General features: G+C 40.6%; 2 protein-coding genes across 2 annotated transcripts in view; one reads left to right on the forward strand and one right to left on the reverse strand.

Moving 5' to 3' along the window:
* Positions 1 to 1,141: 1,141 nt before the first annotated feature.
* Positions 1,142 to 6,004, reverse strand: TM2D2 (TM2 domain containing 2). The gene is made up of 4 exons (XM_060086140.1): positions 5,682 to 6,004; positions 4,757 to 4,844; positions 2,979 to 3,094; positions 1,142 to 1,984 (listed from the first exon to the last, which is right to left on the reverse strand). Exons 1-4 carry the CDS (start codon positions 5,906 to 5,908, stop codon positions 1,771 to 1,773), a joined length of 645 nt encoding a protein of 214 aa, XP_059942123.1. The 5' UTR covers positions 5,909 to 6,004; the 3' UTR covers positions 1,142 to 1,770.
* Positions 6,005 to 6,270: 266 nt separating this feature from the next.
* The window catches only part of ADAM9 (ADAM metallopeptidase domain 9), a 105,247-nt gene continuing 94,916 nt past the window's right edge, over positions 6,271 to 16,601 (forward strand). Inside the window, exons 1-2 of the mRNA XM_060086204.1 lie at positions 6,271 to 6,583; positions 15,434 to 15,531. Coding sequence (XP_059942187.1) covers positions 6,487 to 6,583; positions 15,434 to 15,531 — 195 coding nt within the window. The 5' untranslated portion in view covers positions 6,271 to 6,486. The remainder of the gene's footprint in view (positions 6,584 to 15,433; positions 15,532 to 16,601) is intronic.

Consider the following 16,601-nt stretch of genomic DNA (forward strand, 5'->3'; position numbering starts at 1 on the left):
ATATCCTTAAGGAGTTTTTTTGTGTGTGTGTGAGATGAAGCAGGATTTGTGGTTTTAAAGTAGTATCTTATTTGGAGTAAGATTTCAATTTTAGTTTGTTTTCCAGATTTTTCTTAGAAGTTTTTTTTTCTTTTTCTTTTTAAAAGGGGGGCATCCTTGAACCCTCTTAAGTTCTATGCAAAATTTTATGTTTCTGTGCATTTCTGGGGAGAAGGTCCAGTTTCTTCGTGACCCACAACAATTTAAAATATACTGCCTTAGAGTGTAGAGATTATAAATAAGAATCTATCAATTATTACTGTTATAAATAAGGTTAAGGTCAACAGGGTACAGAACTTTCAGGACAAAATAGAATAATCTGTTTTAACTGTTACATAATTGCCACCATTTAATACCGTAAGAACAGTGGTCATATTAATCAGAGATAATAAAGCTGAAACTCTTAGGAAAACTTCATAATGATAGAGCATATTCAGTTATTTTAACTGGGATTCTTGGTCTTTATGTCAATTATTATGAGACTAAACTTTGAGCAGTTCTCCCTTGTTTCTAGAATTTATAAGTTGCCCAAATAGCAGGCTCTTAGTTTGATTTACCTTACAAACCCCATTTTTACCTTATATTCTTTTCAACTCAGATTGCAAGGGATGGGAACTAAGTTTTAAAAACCACTTATAATTCAGAACATTTTCTTTTATTCCCAGTGATTTGGGAACTCGAAACCTTTCTGTCTCTTTCCCTATGACTGATTGCTATAGCCCACACTGAGAGATTTTGGTACCATGCTTATTTTGACAGAATGTGTTCAGTTTCTCTTTGCCCCCCAGATCACATCCTAACTCTACCCAGCACTCAGTAGTAATATCCTTTAAGGAAGAGTCTGCTTTTCTTTCCAGGGGCCTGAGGCCCCTCATATTATCTTACCTAATCATGAAGAACAGATTTACAGTTACTTGTATGAAATTTTTTTTTTTTTTTTTTACTAGTCTACAACATGGGCTCTCTAAACTGGTAAATACTACTTTTTTGATAGGAAAAGTCTGCCAAGAGGATCGCTGAACTCAGCCATGTTCAGCTATCCAAAACATAACTGGAATGAGGAAATTACTGTACTGGATATATTCCCTCTCAGGCATAAAAATTATGAAACAATAGGGTTTATTATCAGGCTCAGTTCAAATGCTTAGCTTTAAGCACAACAAATATAATTTTGAGTTTCCCTCTACCTACTGAAAACACCCGAACGAGCATTCCAGGTTGGCAACATTTATTCTGCAATTTAAATTCAGAAAGTCAGAATTTCAGTGTGTATTAAAATCCATCGCCATTTCTACTTCTGAAGATTTTCATTGGTTCAGCTTCCAATCTCCACCGCATGAGGACTCAGGGTCACAAAAGGCACAAGGCTGAAAATATTCACTTTGCTTCTCCTGTTGGGTCCACTTGCTCCAAAGGATTGATTATACAGCAACACACAGAAATAAAGTGTATGGAAACCCTCCTGCAGCTTATAAGTTAATCACTATCCTTTATATTTTTTGTATATGAGGAAAGGTGCAAACTTGATACCCACAATACTGTTTGCTTGTCGTTTCTAGTCTGCAAGGTGAAGTTTGGGTTGAAAATACACAGTCCAAAGAAACCTTCCTAACCAAAGCCATTCTCTCCGAAGAGGAAGGCAATGGTCAGGTCTGATAATAAGGACGAGTTCTGAGCCTGTAGAGATGAATTCAGGAGACTTACCTCTCTGGGCCACGGCAGCAGCTCTTTTTAGTAAACAGTACACCAATTGCTGCCGTCACTTGGCATCAGCCCTCCAGTAATAAGCAAAATAAGGTCAACAAACCACCAAATTCCAAGTCCTCCAAGTGTCAAGAGCTTCCCTACTGCTGTGCCAGTGTGTCCCAGACAGAAACGATCTACTCCAAAACATCCCAGGAAGAAGGAGTAAAGCAAAGTGGTTATGAAGTAGTGTCCGGTATACCTACACAGAGGGGATTAAGAGGAAGATGCTTATTTACCACGTGAAAATGAAAACGCTTAATGATTAGTGAATTTCACGTAAGTGAATAGATGGTGAGGCAGTCCCTCTGTGACCTCTTAAGTGCCCCCCCCCCCCGCCCCCCAAAAGGAAAATCTCTAGTTTGTCTGGAGTCTCAAAAGAGTACTTGCTAAGGTATGGAGGACCTATAGGAACCAATACAGAGCTGGACTGGACAAGAAACTACCAGGCTCATTTGCACGATAGGTATCCTGGTAGGCGTGGAGTCCGGGCCCCCATCCCTCCTACCCAGGCTCCTTTCCTGAGGGAGGCTGTAGTTCTGAATGTAGTTCTCTAATAGGTGTGACCTTCCCTTAAATGAACACCGATCTCCATATTCCTCTTCTGCTGTTTCGTGGCACCTGAAAACGGGACTTCTTTGTAAGGTCTTCTGTCTTATGTACTGTGATGACAATCAATTGCAGATGCCCTAACAGCATCACTTAACACAGTCACAGACTCTCCATTAGCAAATGGTATACGTAAATTCTGTGCCTTCAGGCGGAGTTTACAGAAATAACCGTAATTCTTTAAGGTGATACCTGATTTTCAGGGAGAAGGGTCCATACTTTTCGTAATAAAATCTTTATTCCTGAAATTCTAAGGCTGCTTGCAAAGGACTTAAGCCTGTCCTAGGACTTTGGGAGCTACATCACCTGCTCCAACTCCTTCATTTTTCAGATGAGAGGACAGAGACTCTGGGTGGCCAAAGGTCCTTAGCTGGTTGGCGGAAGAGACATTTAGAATTTACAGCCTCTGGTCTCCTGTCCAGTGTCCCCTCTGTTATAACTACATTGTTGGTGTCCATGGTGGATGCACAGTAGCAATCATGTTGCCCCTTTAACACTCACAGTAAAAGAAAAAGTCACATCAAGAAATAACAAAACAGCTCTACCGCCATCCAAGTAACAACTACTCCATTCAGAGTAACACTTACTTTATACAAGGTTTATTCTCTCGTAGGAAGGTCCTAGGACTGGCACATTCGATTCCGTCCAGGGCGCGGCACTGTACGGAGGTGTGTTCCACATCACTGTAGGCCTGACCCCCGAACTGGGGAAGAAGGACCAAAACAACCAACCAAACTCACCAGGGCAGGCAACACAAAATATAGCTTTATATTAGTAACAGCTGACTCGGGACAATAATTATTCTAACAAAGGTGAGGTAAAGCTATGCTAAAGAGCAAGGAATGCAGTGACATGCTTCACATGATTTTACATTAGTCCATCCTAAATGTACATTGTTTTAAATAAACTTTTTTTTTCTTTCCTTATGACTGCCTTCTTTAATAATATAATAAAAAAGTTTATCATCAGTTTCATTAAATGCCATTTAGAAGAGACACAATGCTTTATCCCGTATTTACAGGAGAAAAGAGCACATTACTGAACATTTGGGAATGGGTATTTAAAAAATGTGTAGTTGAGGTCTGTTTTATACATATTATAAATGAACATCATTAGGAAAGAACTCAGAATATCAACTGACTCAGGACTTTACTTCAGTCACGAAACTGATTTTCAGATGTCTGTAATACATCTATAAGTTTAAATCCCAGCAAAAAATTTCAGAACAGGACCTCTGACCCTTTGTGTAACTGAATGCTCGCAGAGAAAGCACAGCTGTACATTCTCCACTGGCACCTTATTAAGTGCTTCACTACTGTTTTTGCTGAAACACTCCTCAAAGGGAAGGGGTGGGTCCTCCCCCAGGACACGGGTGCCTGAATGTTGACAGTCCTCCAGGACTTCTGGGGGAAGTGACAGTCCGAGAACCTTGACAGGATCAACCCAGTGTTTAATGAAAATGGGTAAAAGTAAGTGATCTCTATACAATACTCACTCAAACTTTTATCAATAATTGCCCATAGAACAAAATCTCATTGTATTGAAAATATTTCTTTACACATGACTGCAGTAAGAGTGGCCTTTTTGGCCTTATTACTTTCAGGTTTATTCCCGTGTCTGATTTAGCACAAAGAATATTTTCCATAATTCTCTTATAGCTGACTCTGTCTTGACTTGCATTATGTAGCATAATATAACATAATGGTGAGTCCACAGTGGGGAGGAAGTATGTGAACTTCACTGGTTTTGGGGAGACTGACTAGGAAGCATGCATCCAGCTTTAGGGATATTATTAATGGAACTGAATGGCTTCTTTCCATTCCAAGAGGCCACTGTTATCAAAGCCTTCTCCTGAATGCTCTAACCTCCTACAAAGACATATACTGATAGACCCTACCTATTTCCTAAGGACACAGTGGAAACTGCTTGTGTGGTGAAAAGAAAGGTCACTGGCAAGAGGATCTTTGCCCCAAATGCATGTGTAACAAAGATACTGCTCAATCCATCATCAGTTTTAGAAACTGCCTAAACCTTTCTTTTGCTCTTTCGGGAAAGTACATACCTTGAAGGACTGTCAGGGGTGATATTTGAGTTCCAAATCTGTCAATCTCAATGGCCAAAGGAACCAAAGACAGGTTGGTCTTTGCACCTGGGTAGTTTTGGCACAGAGACTGCTTCTTCCTGAGGAAACTAAATGTCTTGTTCAGCCACTGACCCTAGCCATGCTGAAAATTTCCAGTAATAGTCATTCCAATGAATTTTACAAAAAGGTAACTTAATGTCCCTTATACTTTTCTGTAACAGCATTTAGCCAGTACTATTTCTCTGTGGAAGAGTTTGCTCATAAAACAAAACAAAAACCCACCTTGAGACAACCATAACCAAGTTCCTGGGATGCCGTTGCATTTCCAACATGATCCACTGGGTCTTCACATTCTATAAATTCATCGGGCCTGTAAATCACCAGTAAGAGCATCATTGTCATCATCATTAAGGTTTTGCAAATGGCTGTTTACATGTATATAATCAAAACAGGCAAGAGAAATTTCTTTAAGTTTTCTGGGGGTTAATTTCATTCTGACTCTTCCCCAAGACAAGAAGTGCTGTCAGTTAGGCTGAAGCACAGCCGGTCAAACAGCCATCCAAAGGACCCTTTGGTTGTGCCAGGGGCGTGTTTCTGGTCCTATTTCTACACGGATTCTACCTCTGCCATGGCTTCATCTCTTCCCTAGGCAAACAGCCACAAGGTATGAGGGCAAAGTTGAAGCCAAAGGATTCCCAGCCTTCTTTGCATTTCCCAAACACCTTTTCTTATTTGACTTAAAAGAGAGGTTAAAAATTTTGACTTGGCTCTGCGACAGTAAGGATATTCTTTGTTTTTTTTTTTCTGTAAGGAAGTGCCTGTAGGTACAAATAACTTACTCCAATTGTGCCCCACTCAGTAGCAGCACCTACGATGGTTTCTCCTTAGGTTAAAGGGAGCAGGACAGAGAAAGCACAACCCGTACACTTCTTCCGGAGCTATATGATGTCACTCCTCCCTAGTTCTCCTCTTTGGGGATCCCAAAGGATCTGCCGCCGACACACAGGGTTTTCCCCTGCATGTGTGAGACGAGTGAGAAACCTGTCACGATATTTACTTCCCGCGTGTTGACTTATCCGGTCCTCAGGTGGAGAGGGTCTGGGGGAAAAAAGCAGCCTGCCTCCCTCCCTTCCTCTCCCCTGCATAACACCCATATGTCCCAGGCCCCATCTCCATCTACACCCGCCTCGACGACTGCGTAGCTTACAGGTAAGAGCAAAGGATGACTGGAGACTGGGGGTCGCCATATTCCCAGCTCGCGGAGCCGGTGGAGCCCTCCGGGTGGGCGGCGCCAGCGGATGTGGGCTCGGGCTCGGCGGTAGTGTTGTGCGAGTGGCTCCGAGAGACACAATGCAGCAGCAGGAGATTCCCCATCAGCAAAGCCGCCTGGCCGCAGAGAAGTAAGTAACTCACCGGGCAACCACCCAACACCATCTTCCCGAGCCCAGTGGCGGAGACTGGTCTCAACCTCAAACCCCGGCCGGCACCGCCGACCCCAAGCCCTGCCTGGTCAGGCCTCTCCGCGTAGCCCCGCTCCTCGCCGCCAAACAGCCAATGGGAGAGCAGCTCGACGCTCCGCCCGACCCCGACAGCTAATAAGAAGAGGCTGCGCAGGAGGCGGGGCTGCGCTTCACTTGTGCCTGTCAATTCCGCTTCTGGGTCTCACGCTCCGCCTACTTTTGCCTCGATTGCTTCCTCCAATGGGCTCCCTCGACCCCTGAAGTAGGCGGGCCTTGGAGGGAGGAGGCGGGGCGGATAGTGATGGGCGGGGCAGACTAGTGAGGGTCTTAGGGGCCCGATAGAAAGTCCGTTCTCTCGCCGGGGACGGATCGCTCTCTACGTCAGTGTAGCCAGCGCAGCGTCGGGAGCGAGCTCGGACCAGAGCCGACTTGCGTCAGTGCCGAGCGCGCGCATCGCTGCCAGCTCTGGGGCCCCGGCAGGGCTGGGAAATGGTGGAGCGGGCGGAGGCAGGGGCGACCGAGTGTTGAGGGGAACCTGCGGACTCGGCCGAGATGGGATCGGGCGCGGGCTCGCCCTCTGGGACCCTCTGCTTCCTGTGGCTGCTCTTGTTCGGCTTGGTGAGCCCAGCCCTCGTTGGGGCTCGGTCAGGTGGGTGTCCGCCCCCAGGACCCTTTGGGATTGGTGTTTCCTAGGGCTGGGATGCTCGGAGTTACCCCGTGGTGCCTGGGAGTGGAGGGGCCTGGCCTGGGGACTGGACCCAGAGTCGGAGGCGGAGCCGCTCAGCTGTGTGTGGACAGTGCTCGGACCCGGGGCTCGGGGTCTAGCGCCCCAAATTCTTCTCGGCACTGTTCTCGGGTCTGATTCCTCGTCCTCGGTCTCATGCTGGGCAGAGCCTTTTGCGGCGTGCCCCACCCCCATCTCGCGCAAGGCTGGGGCCCCCAGACCCTCTCGGGGCGACTCTGGGTCCGACCCTGACCTCGGGGACTCGGCTGAGAGCCTTGGAGGCTGGGTGCGCGCGGAGGTTTTGAGAAGTGCTTTGAGAAATGGAGCTTGCTCTTGCTTATACAGTCAATGTCACCGGGAAGCAGACCGGGAGATGCAACTTTTGCTCCAGGTTATCATGGTTTGAAATTTTGATGTTCATTTTATTAGCGGAGTCACCACTAGGTACACAGAGCTAAATTTAGCGATGGAATGGGGAGGGGGGTTCTTATTTTTTTTCTTGGGCCATTTTGTTGTTGTAGTAAGAATACTTTTTTGGAAACGAAGTGCTACATTTCTATAGCCAAACGGTCTTTTATATTCTTTTTTATTGGGTTGGTAATATCTCAAATACGGACAAATAATCCCTGCTCTGCTTAACTCACAGGATTACAGTGAGAATTAGATCATTTATGTGAAATCGCTTTTGACTTGTGAAACTAGCCTTGAATATATAAGGTTTTGTATTGGATATACCCAAACATAGTGGAAACAAATCGCCAACACACTAGCTTCTTTCTGGAAACACCTTCTTTCTTTATTTTGGCTCGAGTTAAATTATTGTTTGCACGGTTGTGTTTTCTTTATCAGCCATAGAGTATGATGGAGAATGGGGGTTTCTACTAAATCTTTATCCTGAGAGTTGTTCAAAGGTGAAGATTTCAGTGCAGGACTAAATTTAAATTTTTTCTTATGTTTGGTTTATTCTTTTTCAATTAGGTAAATTTGCCCCATTGCAGGAATTTTGAAGCTCTAAATACTGAAACTTTATTGAATGGGAAGCTACCAAATCTTTTATGGTTGAGACTGTTTTTGCTGTGGTATTCTATATGGTTAACATTTACCAACATTTAAGGAGAAGTAGGTTAAACATCTGGAGTTTTAGTAATCCATGCTTCTGTCTGTTTATTGCATACCCGCATATAGATGGATGGAATATCCTTATGTTTTTTAACAGCAGCTTTAACAGTTTATGGCCAGTCCCTCACTGAAGCATGTGTATGCTTTCAAAATTTAGTCAGCGTTTATCAAACGCCTATAAACACCAAGCTCAATGCTTGTGGAGGGGCGGAAGGTGACCAAATGTGCTGAGTCTGTCTGAGGGATATAGGGGAAGGTTTTTATCGAGAAAGTGATATTTGAACTGATCTATATAGGTGAATGTTCAAGGAAAGGAATAGGAATTCTTTCTAAGCAGAAGGATTTTTGCAAGAGTATGGAGAGGTATGAGGACACGACTAGTTAGGGAATGATGAGAATGTCACCAGGCAGTCTACATGAAAGGGAGGCACGGAAAAAACCAAGGTAGGTTGGTACCAGCTGGGGAGAGTCTTCTTGTGATGTGCTGTGGGGTTTGGACTTTACCCTGGAGGAAGTTCTTTGGGCAGGATGGTTTTTAAGTAGGGATGTGACATAACTAGATTTGCGTTTAATATAACTGGCTACACAGTGGAGGACAGAATATAGGAGGGAGGGGCTGGAGCCTGGGAGAGAGCAGTTAAGAGGCTTTTGTACTAGTGTGCAGTGAGTCAACTCATGTTTCCCTACGGGAATGTTCTTCCACAATCAGCTGACCGAATTTTTGCAATACAGGATGTTTAAAGCAGCACTGAAACCTTTTCTGCTAATGAAAGAGGAATTTGCGTACTCAGTAAGTACCACCTACACATCCAGTTACATTAGGACTTAAATAGGTTTTGTAGAATCTTTTTTTTTTTTAACCATTTATAACATTGTGTCGATGAGGAAATGCAGTATAAATTCTCAAAAGCTGACACAGTAAACTTTATATATATTTTTAAACAGGGGCTAACAAAGGTAACTTTGTATCATTGTGAACAATAACAAAGGGAGTCAGGCAGGTGTGAAACCTCATCTGATTTCTTCTTTTAAGATAGTGATTATGATGTGCAGACCTGGAATTTTTTTTTTTTTCAAGACTAGAATTCTAGAAGAAATGAGATTTAAGGCTTACTCATGGTGAATCACTTTAAGATGAACTACATGGTAAGAACTTAGGTCTGTACTAATTTTGTTTTTAGGTGCCTGTGAATTATTTGGATTTGGTATGTTTGTGCTGAATAGGAGAATGTAGTCTTTTAAATATAAAAATAATTTCAGTTTCACTTTTATGTAAAAAAATAAAACATTTATAATTAAAATATGCACAGAACAAGTTGCTGGGTTCCAAGACAGTTTTCCAAACGCACTTTAAATTTTACCTTACCGGGAATTCCTTGGCGGTCCAGTGGTTAGGACTCCGTGCTTTCACGGCCAGGGGTGCAGGTTCGATCCCTGGTGGGGGAACTAAGATCCTGTAAGCTGAGTGGCGAGGCCAAATTTAAATAAATAAATAAATAAATAATTTTTACCTTACCAAAGTTGACTTTATATGTGTGTGTATGTATGTGTGTGTGTGTGTGTGTGTGTGTGTGTGTGTATATATATATATATATAATTTTTTTTTAAATCCTAGTTTGTGGTCGAATCCCCGCAAAGATGCAAGCTTTAAGTAAGCGGAAGCATTTTCTTGGAATAGCCACAAGCTCAAATATATGACATAGATGGCCTCATGATATTTCTTTTTTTTTTTTCTTTGATGCCTAGTATATAGCAGAGTCTTGGAGTTATGCCACCTTTGTGTCAGAACTATGGGACTGCCACATAAATAAATCTGGTCCTCTAGGTATGTGAGTAACTAACCTCCCAACCACCCTGCCTTGGAATAGCGCCAACATGGACCCAATTAAAGTTGAATTGCACTTTGAATTGTATAGTCTTGTTCATATATTATTGTAGTTTATTTTTCATTTTGTGAAAGTGTTATTTCAGTCAAATCGTTTTCCCCAAAGTGATCATGTGTCGGGTACTGCTTGAATCACACCCTTTAAGAATGAGTTAGGGAGCCTGAGAAGTTCACTTATAAATACTTCGGTCAGTTTTTAAATATGCAGTTGTTTTCGTATCGGTTTATGTTGATTTTAACGTAAGAATTAGAGTATTTCAGCTTATAATAAGTAAAAATGATGTCACCGCCAAACATTTGTCATACTGTAGGACAAAACCCATTCCCATACATGGGAAATGCTTCTTTCCCTTTGACACATTTTCCTTTTAATGAGATTTTTTTATGGCTTAACTCATTTTTGGAAGGTTCCCCCTACCCCTTTCTTTAGTAGCCCCTAAGAACTCTCATACAAGTAGAGCCTGGGAGAGCCTGTTCCACATCCATTGACACATTGGCTGCTTCAGAGGGGAGGGTAAGCAGTCAATGGCAGAATAATATAGTGAAATGTGGCATTGCATTAACATGACAAATTGTGGGCCGTGACGATTTGTGGCAAATTGATATGAAAGATGCTAATCATAAAAAATAAAGCTTATTTTAGGTTGTACAGGATAATTTGCAATTATGAGGTCTATGTATGTATAGCTGTAAAGATCAAAAGAGGTCATTTACTCAATACATTTGTTGAATATCTACTGTACCAGTGCAGGAAATAGGGGATGAGTAAGGTACCGTCCTTGGTTTCAAGAAACTTAAATTCCTTGGTAGAGGAATTTAAATTCTTTAGGGCATTAAATCTTATAAATGGTGAGTGTTTTTCCCAAAGGGCCACTTACAAACAAACAATAGCAAAAGCCCTGTTTCTTTTTAAATGTAAAAATGAGTAAATGTAAAAAAAAATTATAACGCAAAAAATGTCAGAATGTAGGACATAATAGTGGAAATTATAATTATGTTTGAAGATAGCTATTAATATATAATATATGTTTACTTGGCACTGACCTTGTGAATGGAATGGATATATATGGCTCAAAATAACAGCAATTTATGGATCTAATTGCAATTTCTCTTCAAGAAATAACTCAGACAACAGAATTATCTTCTTCATCTTGTATGTGAAACCCAGGTTTATTTTCTATAGTGAAAGTACTTAAGGGTGGCTCTTTGTTTACACAATAGGTGGGAAGGAAAGGAGAAAAGCCCTTGGCTGAGGGTTTACATTTGTTTGCTTTGCAATTAGGTAGAATTCTTTTAACTTATATCCGTCTACAGTTGTAACTGAGGAAGGGCTTCTGTGTCCAGGGCACAGAAAGCCAAACTCTGACAGTGGGTGTTTGCAGCAAAGTAAGGGTATGTTGCAGGGCGCCAAGAAAGGGAGTGGAAGACAAGTCTCAGATCCATTCCAGCTTGACTTTTTGAGTGAAGTGTTTTTTTTTTTTTTTTTTTTTAAAGGGGAAGAACAAAGATGCTGGGATTAATCATCATCTTCTGACATTTCTTAATCCTGGTTTTGGGAGTCAGAATGCCTCTGGCCAGGTGGTCCATGGCTGGGGGTCTATGAGGGCATCTTGCCCTGGAGAAGCAACCTGAGTTTCTACGTGAATGATAGTAGTATCTACAACAGCAGTTTTAGGCACATAGTGATGTTATCAACAATAGCAATCTTAGTCATCTGACTCTGGTTGATTAGTGTTCAGTTAGCGCAGGATTGAGGTCAGAGGGGGCAAGAAAGGGGATAAAGTTTTGAATAGAGAGATTAATCATAAACTCAGTAAGGGGACTCATTTTTAGGGGGACTCAGTTTCTCAGATGCTATTACAAAACATGTATTTAGGCTTCCTCCAAAACACAGTACATAAAAATATGTAAGGAGTTACAGGAAGAAAGAAGTGCAACTAAAACCTTTTTCTTTCTTTTACTAAGTTTAAGACACTTTAAGTTTCATGTTTCAACTCTTATTTTTTTAATAAATTTATTTATTGTTTTATTTATTTATTTTTGGCTACGTTGGGTCTTCGTTGCTGTGCGCGGGCTTTCTCTAGTTGTGGCGAGCGGGAGCTACTCTTCATTGCGGTGCGTGGGCTTCTCATTGCGGTGGCTTCTCTTGTTGTGGAGCACAGGCTCTATGCTCGGTGGCTTCTCTTGTTGTGGAGCACAGGCTCTATGCACGCGGGCTTCAGTAATTGTGGTGCGCGGGCTTGGTAGTTGTGGCTCTCAGGCTCTAGAGCTCAGGCTCAGAAGTTGTGGCACGCAGGCTTAGCTGCTCCGTGGCGTGTGGGATCTTCCTGGACCAGGGCTGGAACCTGTGTCTCCTCCATTGGCAGGCGAATTCTTAACCACTGCACCACCAGGGAAGTCCTCAACTCTTACTTTTATCTCCGGCCTATGTTTTCTAGTAATGTGACTTTTGATGGTGTGCATCAAATTCTGTCAAATTCTGATAAAATAGTTTGTATTTTCCATGGAGCTGACTGTATTAAGATTTTAGTTTTCATTGTGAACTCTATACCAGTGGTTTTCGGGGGGGGGGTGATTTTGCCCCCAGAAGGCAGCTGAAAGATAGTTTTAGTTGTCACACTGGTGGTACTTCTGGCCAGTGGTGGGTAGAGGTCAGGGATGCTCCTAACTATCCTACATTGCACAGAAAAACACCCACAGCAAAGAATTTTCTGGCCTCAAATGTCAATAGTGCTGAGGCTGAAGCTTTATAGTACAAATAATGTTGATGCACATCCTTTATAGTGACATGGGAAACTTGATCTTTAGATTCCCATGAGAAAGTGCTACTATTTGGAATTAAAAACAAAAAATAAAAGGAATTTGGGGAAACTCTATGCAAGGTATGAACGGGAAAAAGAATAAAAATAAGCCAGGACTAGGGATGAAGGAATATTGAAAAAATACAGGAAGAAAGGGTTTCATACAACCAGTGTATATTGTTTTTCAATGACATAACCAAAATATGTGCATTTCTTATGATGTTTTGGAACTCCTGTGGCATTCAGAAAGTGGATCCTTGGATTTTAAAACCAAGAAGTCAGTATCAGAATAACAGCTCTTATATGTAAATAGAAGTTATTTTGGGGTGGTATAATTTTGAAAGCCTTTAAAAAATAAATGATTCGGGCCTCCCTGGTGGCGCAGTGGTTAAGAGTCCGCCTGCCGATGCAGGGGATACGGGTTCGTGCCCCGGTCTGGGAGGATCCCATATGCCGCGGAGCGGCTGGGCCCGTGAGCCATGGCCGCTGGGCCTGCGCATCCGGAGCCTGTGCTCCGCAACGGGAGAGGCCACAACAGTGAGAGGCCCGCATACCGCAAAAAGAAAAGAAAAAAAAAAAAAAAAAAAAAACAAATTCAAACAATACGGACATGCATGAGTACAGGAAATAAAGTCTGAGTCCTTATCTCATTACTCTCTGGTTCTATTCCATCGTGGTAGCTGCTTTAAACAAGTTTGATACATTTACTTATGATACTTACATGTTTGTTTATGACACATCTTATAGTCTCCTATATATGATATATGTTGTAATTGTAATGTTTCCTAGACACTATAAATAATACAGAGCTTATAAAGTGAAAAGTCTCTCCTCCCATCCCACTCCCTACAGATAACTACTTAAAAAATACTTATTTTACTATCGAAAATTTTAAACATACAGAACAGTAGAGAGAAGAGTAATGAGCTCCTCTGTACCCATTACCCAGTTTTAATATAGTTTCATATGTATCTCATCCCTCAAACATACACAGGATTATTTTGATGCGAATCCTGGATGTCATATCATGTTGCCCTTGAATATTCAGAATGAATCTCTATGACATAAGGACTTTTAAAGAAAACATTACCCACAATATGCTTATTACACTTTAAAAAATTAATACTAATTCCTCAAGATCATCACATATCTATACAGTGTTAACATTTCCCTAGTTGTCTCAGAATTTTTTTTTCTGTTGATTTATTTTAATTAGGATCCAGATAGGTCCAGATATTGCATTTGGTTATATGGCTCTTTTAATTTATAGTGGTCCCCTCTTCCTCCCTTTCATGGCATTTATTTGTTCTAGAAATTCTACTGAATGTATTTATTTCCTGAATTGATCCCCACTGAGTAGAAGCTGTGAATCTGTCCTTCCCTCAGTGTTTCTGTTTGTGTATGCCATTCTCAAGTCTCCTCATAACAAATGTGGTTTTGGTATATGGAGATATATAGAGATAGAGGTTTTTCATCCGTGGTCCTTAGATGGTGACCATCTACTCGTCAAGTTCTCTGAACAAACTGACATGCCGTCATTGGCAGTTATGCTGGAGGAAGAGATATGTTGGATGTACTGAGAGACTGTATCAGATGCCAGCATGGGGTGTGCCTTCCTAAGGGATTTGAATGGGCCATTTTAATTATACCCAAATTTTGCTTAAGTGATGACTTTACTTTTTTTCTAGTTATCTTATTTTTAAAATAATATATGATTATTTAATACCTTTGATAATTTCAAAAATACAAAATTGAAACCTAACATTAAAACTTTGTATTCATACATAAATCCTGCTTGACTGCTTCAGTGCAATGAACCAAAATGGCTTTCTGCTCAGTGTTTTATTTACTTATTTATTTTCATTTTAATTTTTTTAGGTAGATTTACTTATTTTTTTTCATTGAAGTATAGTTGATTTACAATATTGTATTGGTTTCAAGTGTACAGCAAAGTGATTCAGTTTTTTATATATATATATTTTTTCAGATTATTTTCCATTATAGATTATTATAAGATATTGAATATAGTTCCCTGTGCTATATGGTAGGTCCTTGTTTTTTTTTAAAATTTTATTGGATTATAGTTGATCTGCAATGTTGTGTTAGTTTCAGGTGTACAGCAAAGTGATTCAGTTATACATATACATATATTCATTCTTTTTCAGGTTCTTTTCAGTAGGTCCCTGTTTATCTGTTTTACATATAGTGGTGTGTATCTGTGAATCCCACACTCCTAGTTTATCCCTCTCCCCTCTCAAGTGATGAGTTTAGAACCCAGGCCCCACTCAGATGTGACTCCACTGTGTGGTGAGCTGTACAGGATTGGAATTGGGAGGAAGTCTTGCATGATGATTCTGAGTACTTCATTTTTAATACATTTTATTTATTCAACTTTTTAGGACAGATTAGTGGCAGTAATTTCATTGGAGATAATTGCTACATTGTTAGGTATGTATTTATTAGAGTTAATCCATCAGGCATTAAAAGTAACTTTTCCCTCTTATTGTCCTTGGCCGTTTTGTAAGTATCCCCGTACCATCTCTGGATATCATTCATGTTGGGTGAGGGTGGGAAAAGAGACAGGAGTAAACTGTGCCAGGTTCTAGATGTCTTCCCTCCACTTCCCCACCGGAGCAGTTTTTTCCTTGTGTTTATGCCTTAGGATTTCTTTTAAGACAAGGGATTAGAGTTTATAGCTAAAAATTGTTTGAAAATGATTGCTGTGTATATACTGTTTGGATAAAGGCTGACATCCTTTTTTAAGAAATACATTTCTTCCCCCTCATACTTATCTAGTATATTGCTATTTTCCTATAAAACTTTGTATAAAATTATATATATTTTAGTGTGAGAACATCAGATGATTTTTCCATGAATTGAACATTCAGCTTTTGATTTCCATTGTATTTTAGGACATGTAGTTTTTCAGGTTCAGTTGTTATATAATGTTTGTTATTCCCTTTTCTGTAGGCTTTCAACAGACCTCCCATCTCTCTTCTTATGAAATAATAACTCCTTGGAGATTAACTAGAGAAAGAAGAGAAGCCCCTAGGCCCTACTCAGAGCAGGTAAGTTATCTCTTAAAAAATATATATGTATTTAAATTTCACTTTTTTTAAGACAAGGGTGTTATTTTCAGGAGTGATTGGTTCAGTGAGTAATGTCAGCCAGTGATTATGGCACTGGTGTCCATTGGACATTATTCTAGTAAAGTGACATACTGATCCTTAGTAGCTTTTTTTTTTTTTAAAGACAAAATAATCAACTTGAAACATAAGAAGATGAAATAGTCAGTTAAGTAAAATTCTATGACCAGGGTAGAATGCTGGTTACATAGATTTCTGACCCTTACCTGACTGGTGATGGTTACAGTGGTCTTGTTATAAGAATAAGAATTCACCTCTCTCTCAGTGTGTGATAGGTAGAGTACTACATGCTGTATCTTTACTGACACTGGAGAATAGTAGTGTGTTATATGCATGTATTTCATATCTGGGAATGTTTGCTCAAAAGTGAGTTTTATCTCCACATCAGAAGAAACATAATATGCTAACAGGGTAACCAATGCACAAAAATTAATTTTTATACTATTTTTCTCTTACTGTAAAGCTCAGAAATAATATATTTGGATATCAACTGACTTTGCAAACCCTTCAACTTTATAGAAGTATAATTTAACTTTATTATAGTTTAACAGTAACAGGTGATGAAGGATAGAGAGTTTAGCTTATTACCTCTGAATTGCCAATATATTTCTAATGATAAGGCAGCTTGTCCATTGTTTAGGGTCCAGGCATAGTGAAGAGAACACTGGAGTTAGCATCAGGAGCTTTTAGCTTTAGCCCTCCCTCTGGGTGCTACCGCGAATTGGGTAGATCATTCGTCTTCATTTACTTCTTTATAAGTAAGGAATCAGTGACTCTAAGATCTCCTTCCAGTGGAACAGTTTATAATTTTTCCTTGTTTTGTTTTGAACTGGACATTCTACTCTTTGATTTTTGTTTTGCCTTTAGAGTAGAATTAATTTGCGTTTTCATTGTTATTTTCCCCCTTTTCTTCACTTAGCAGCACAGGGACGATGTTTTCCACTTTATCGTGTCTCTGATGACCTTTATCATCCCTGCACACATAGATACTT

The sequence above is a fragment of the Mesoplodon densirostris genome, chromosome 20 (assembly GCF_025265405.1).
Source record: "Mesoplodon densirostris isolate mMesDen1 chromosome 20, mMesDen1 primary haplotype, whole genome shotgun sequence".
NCBI classification, from domain to species: domain Eukaryota; kingdom Metazoa; phylum Chordata; class Mammalia; order Artiodactyla; family Ziphiidae; genus Mesoplodon; species Mesoplodon densirostris.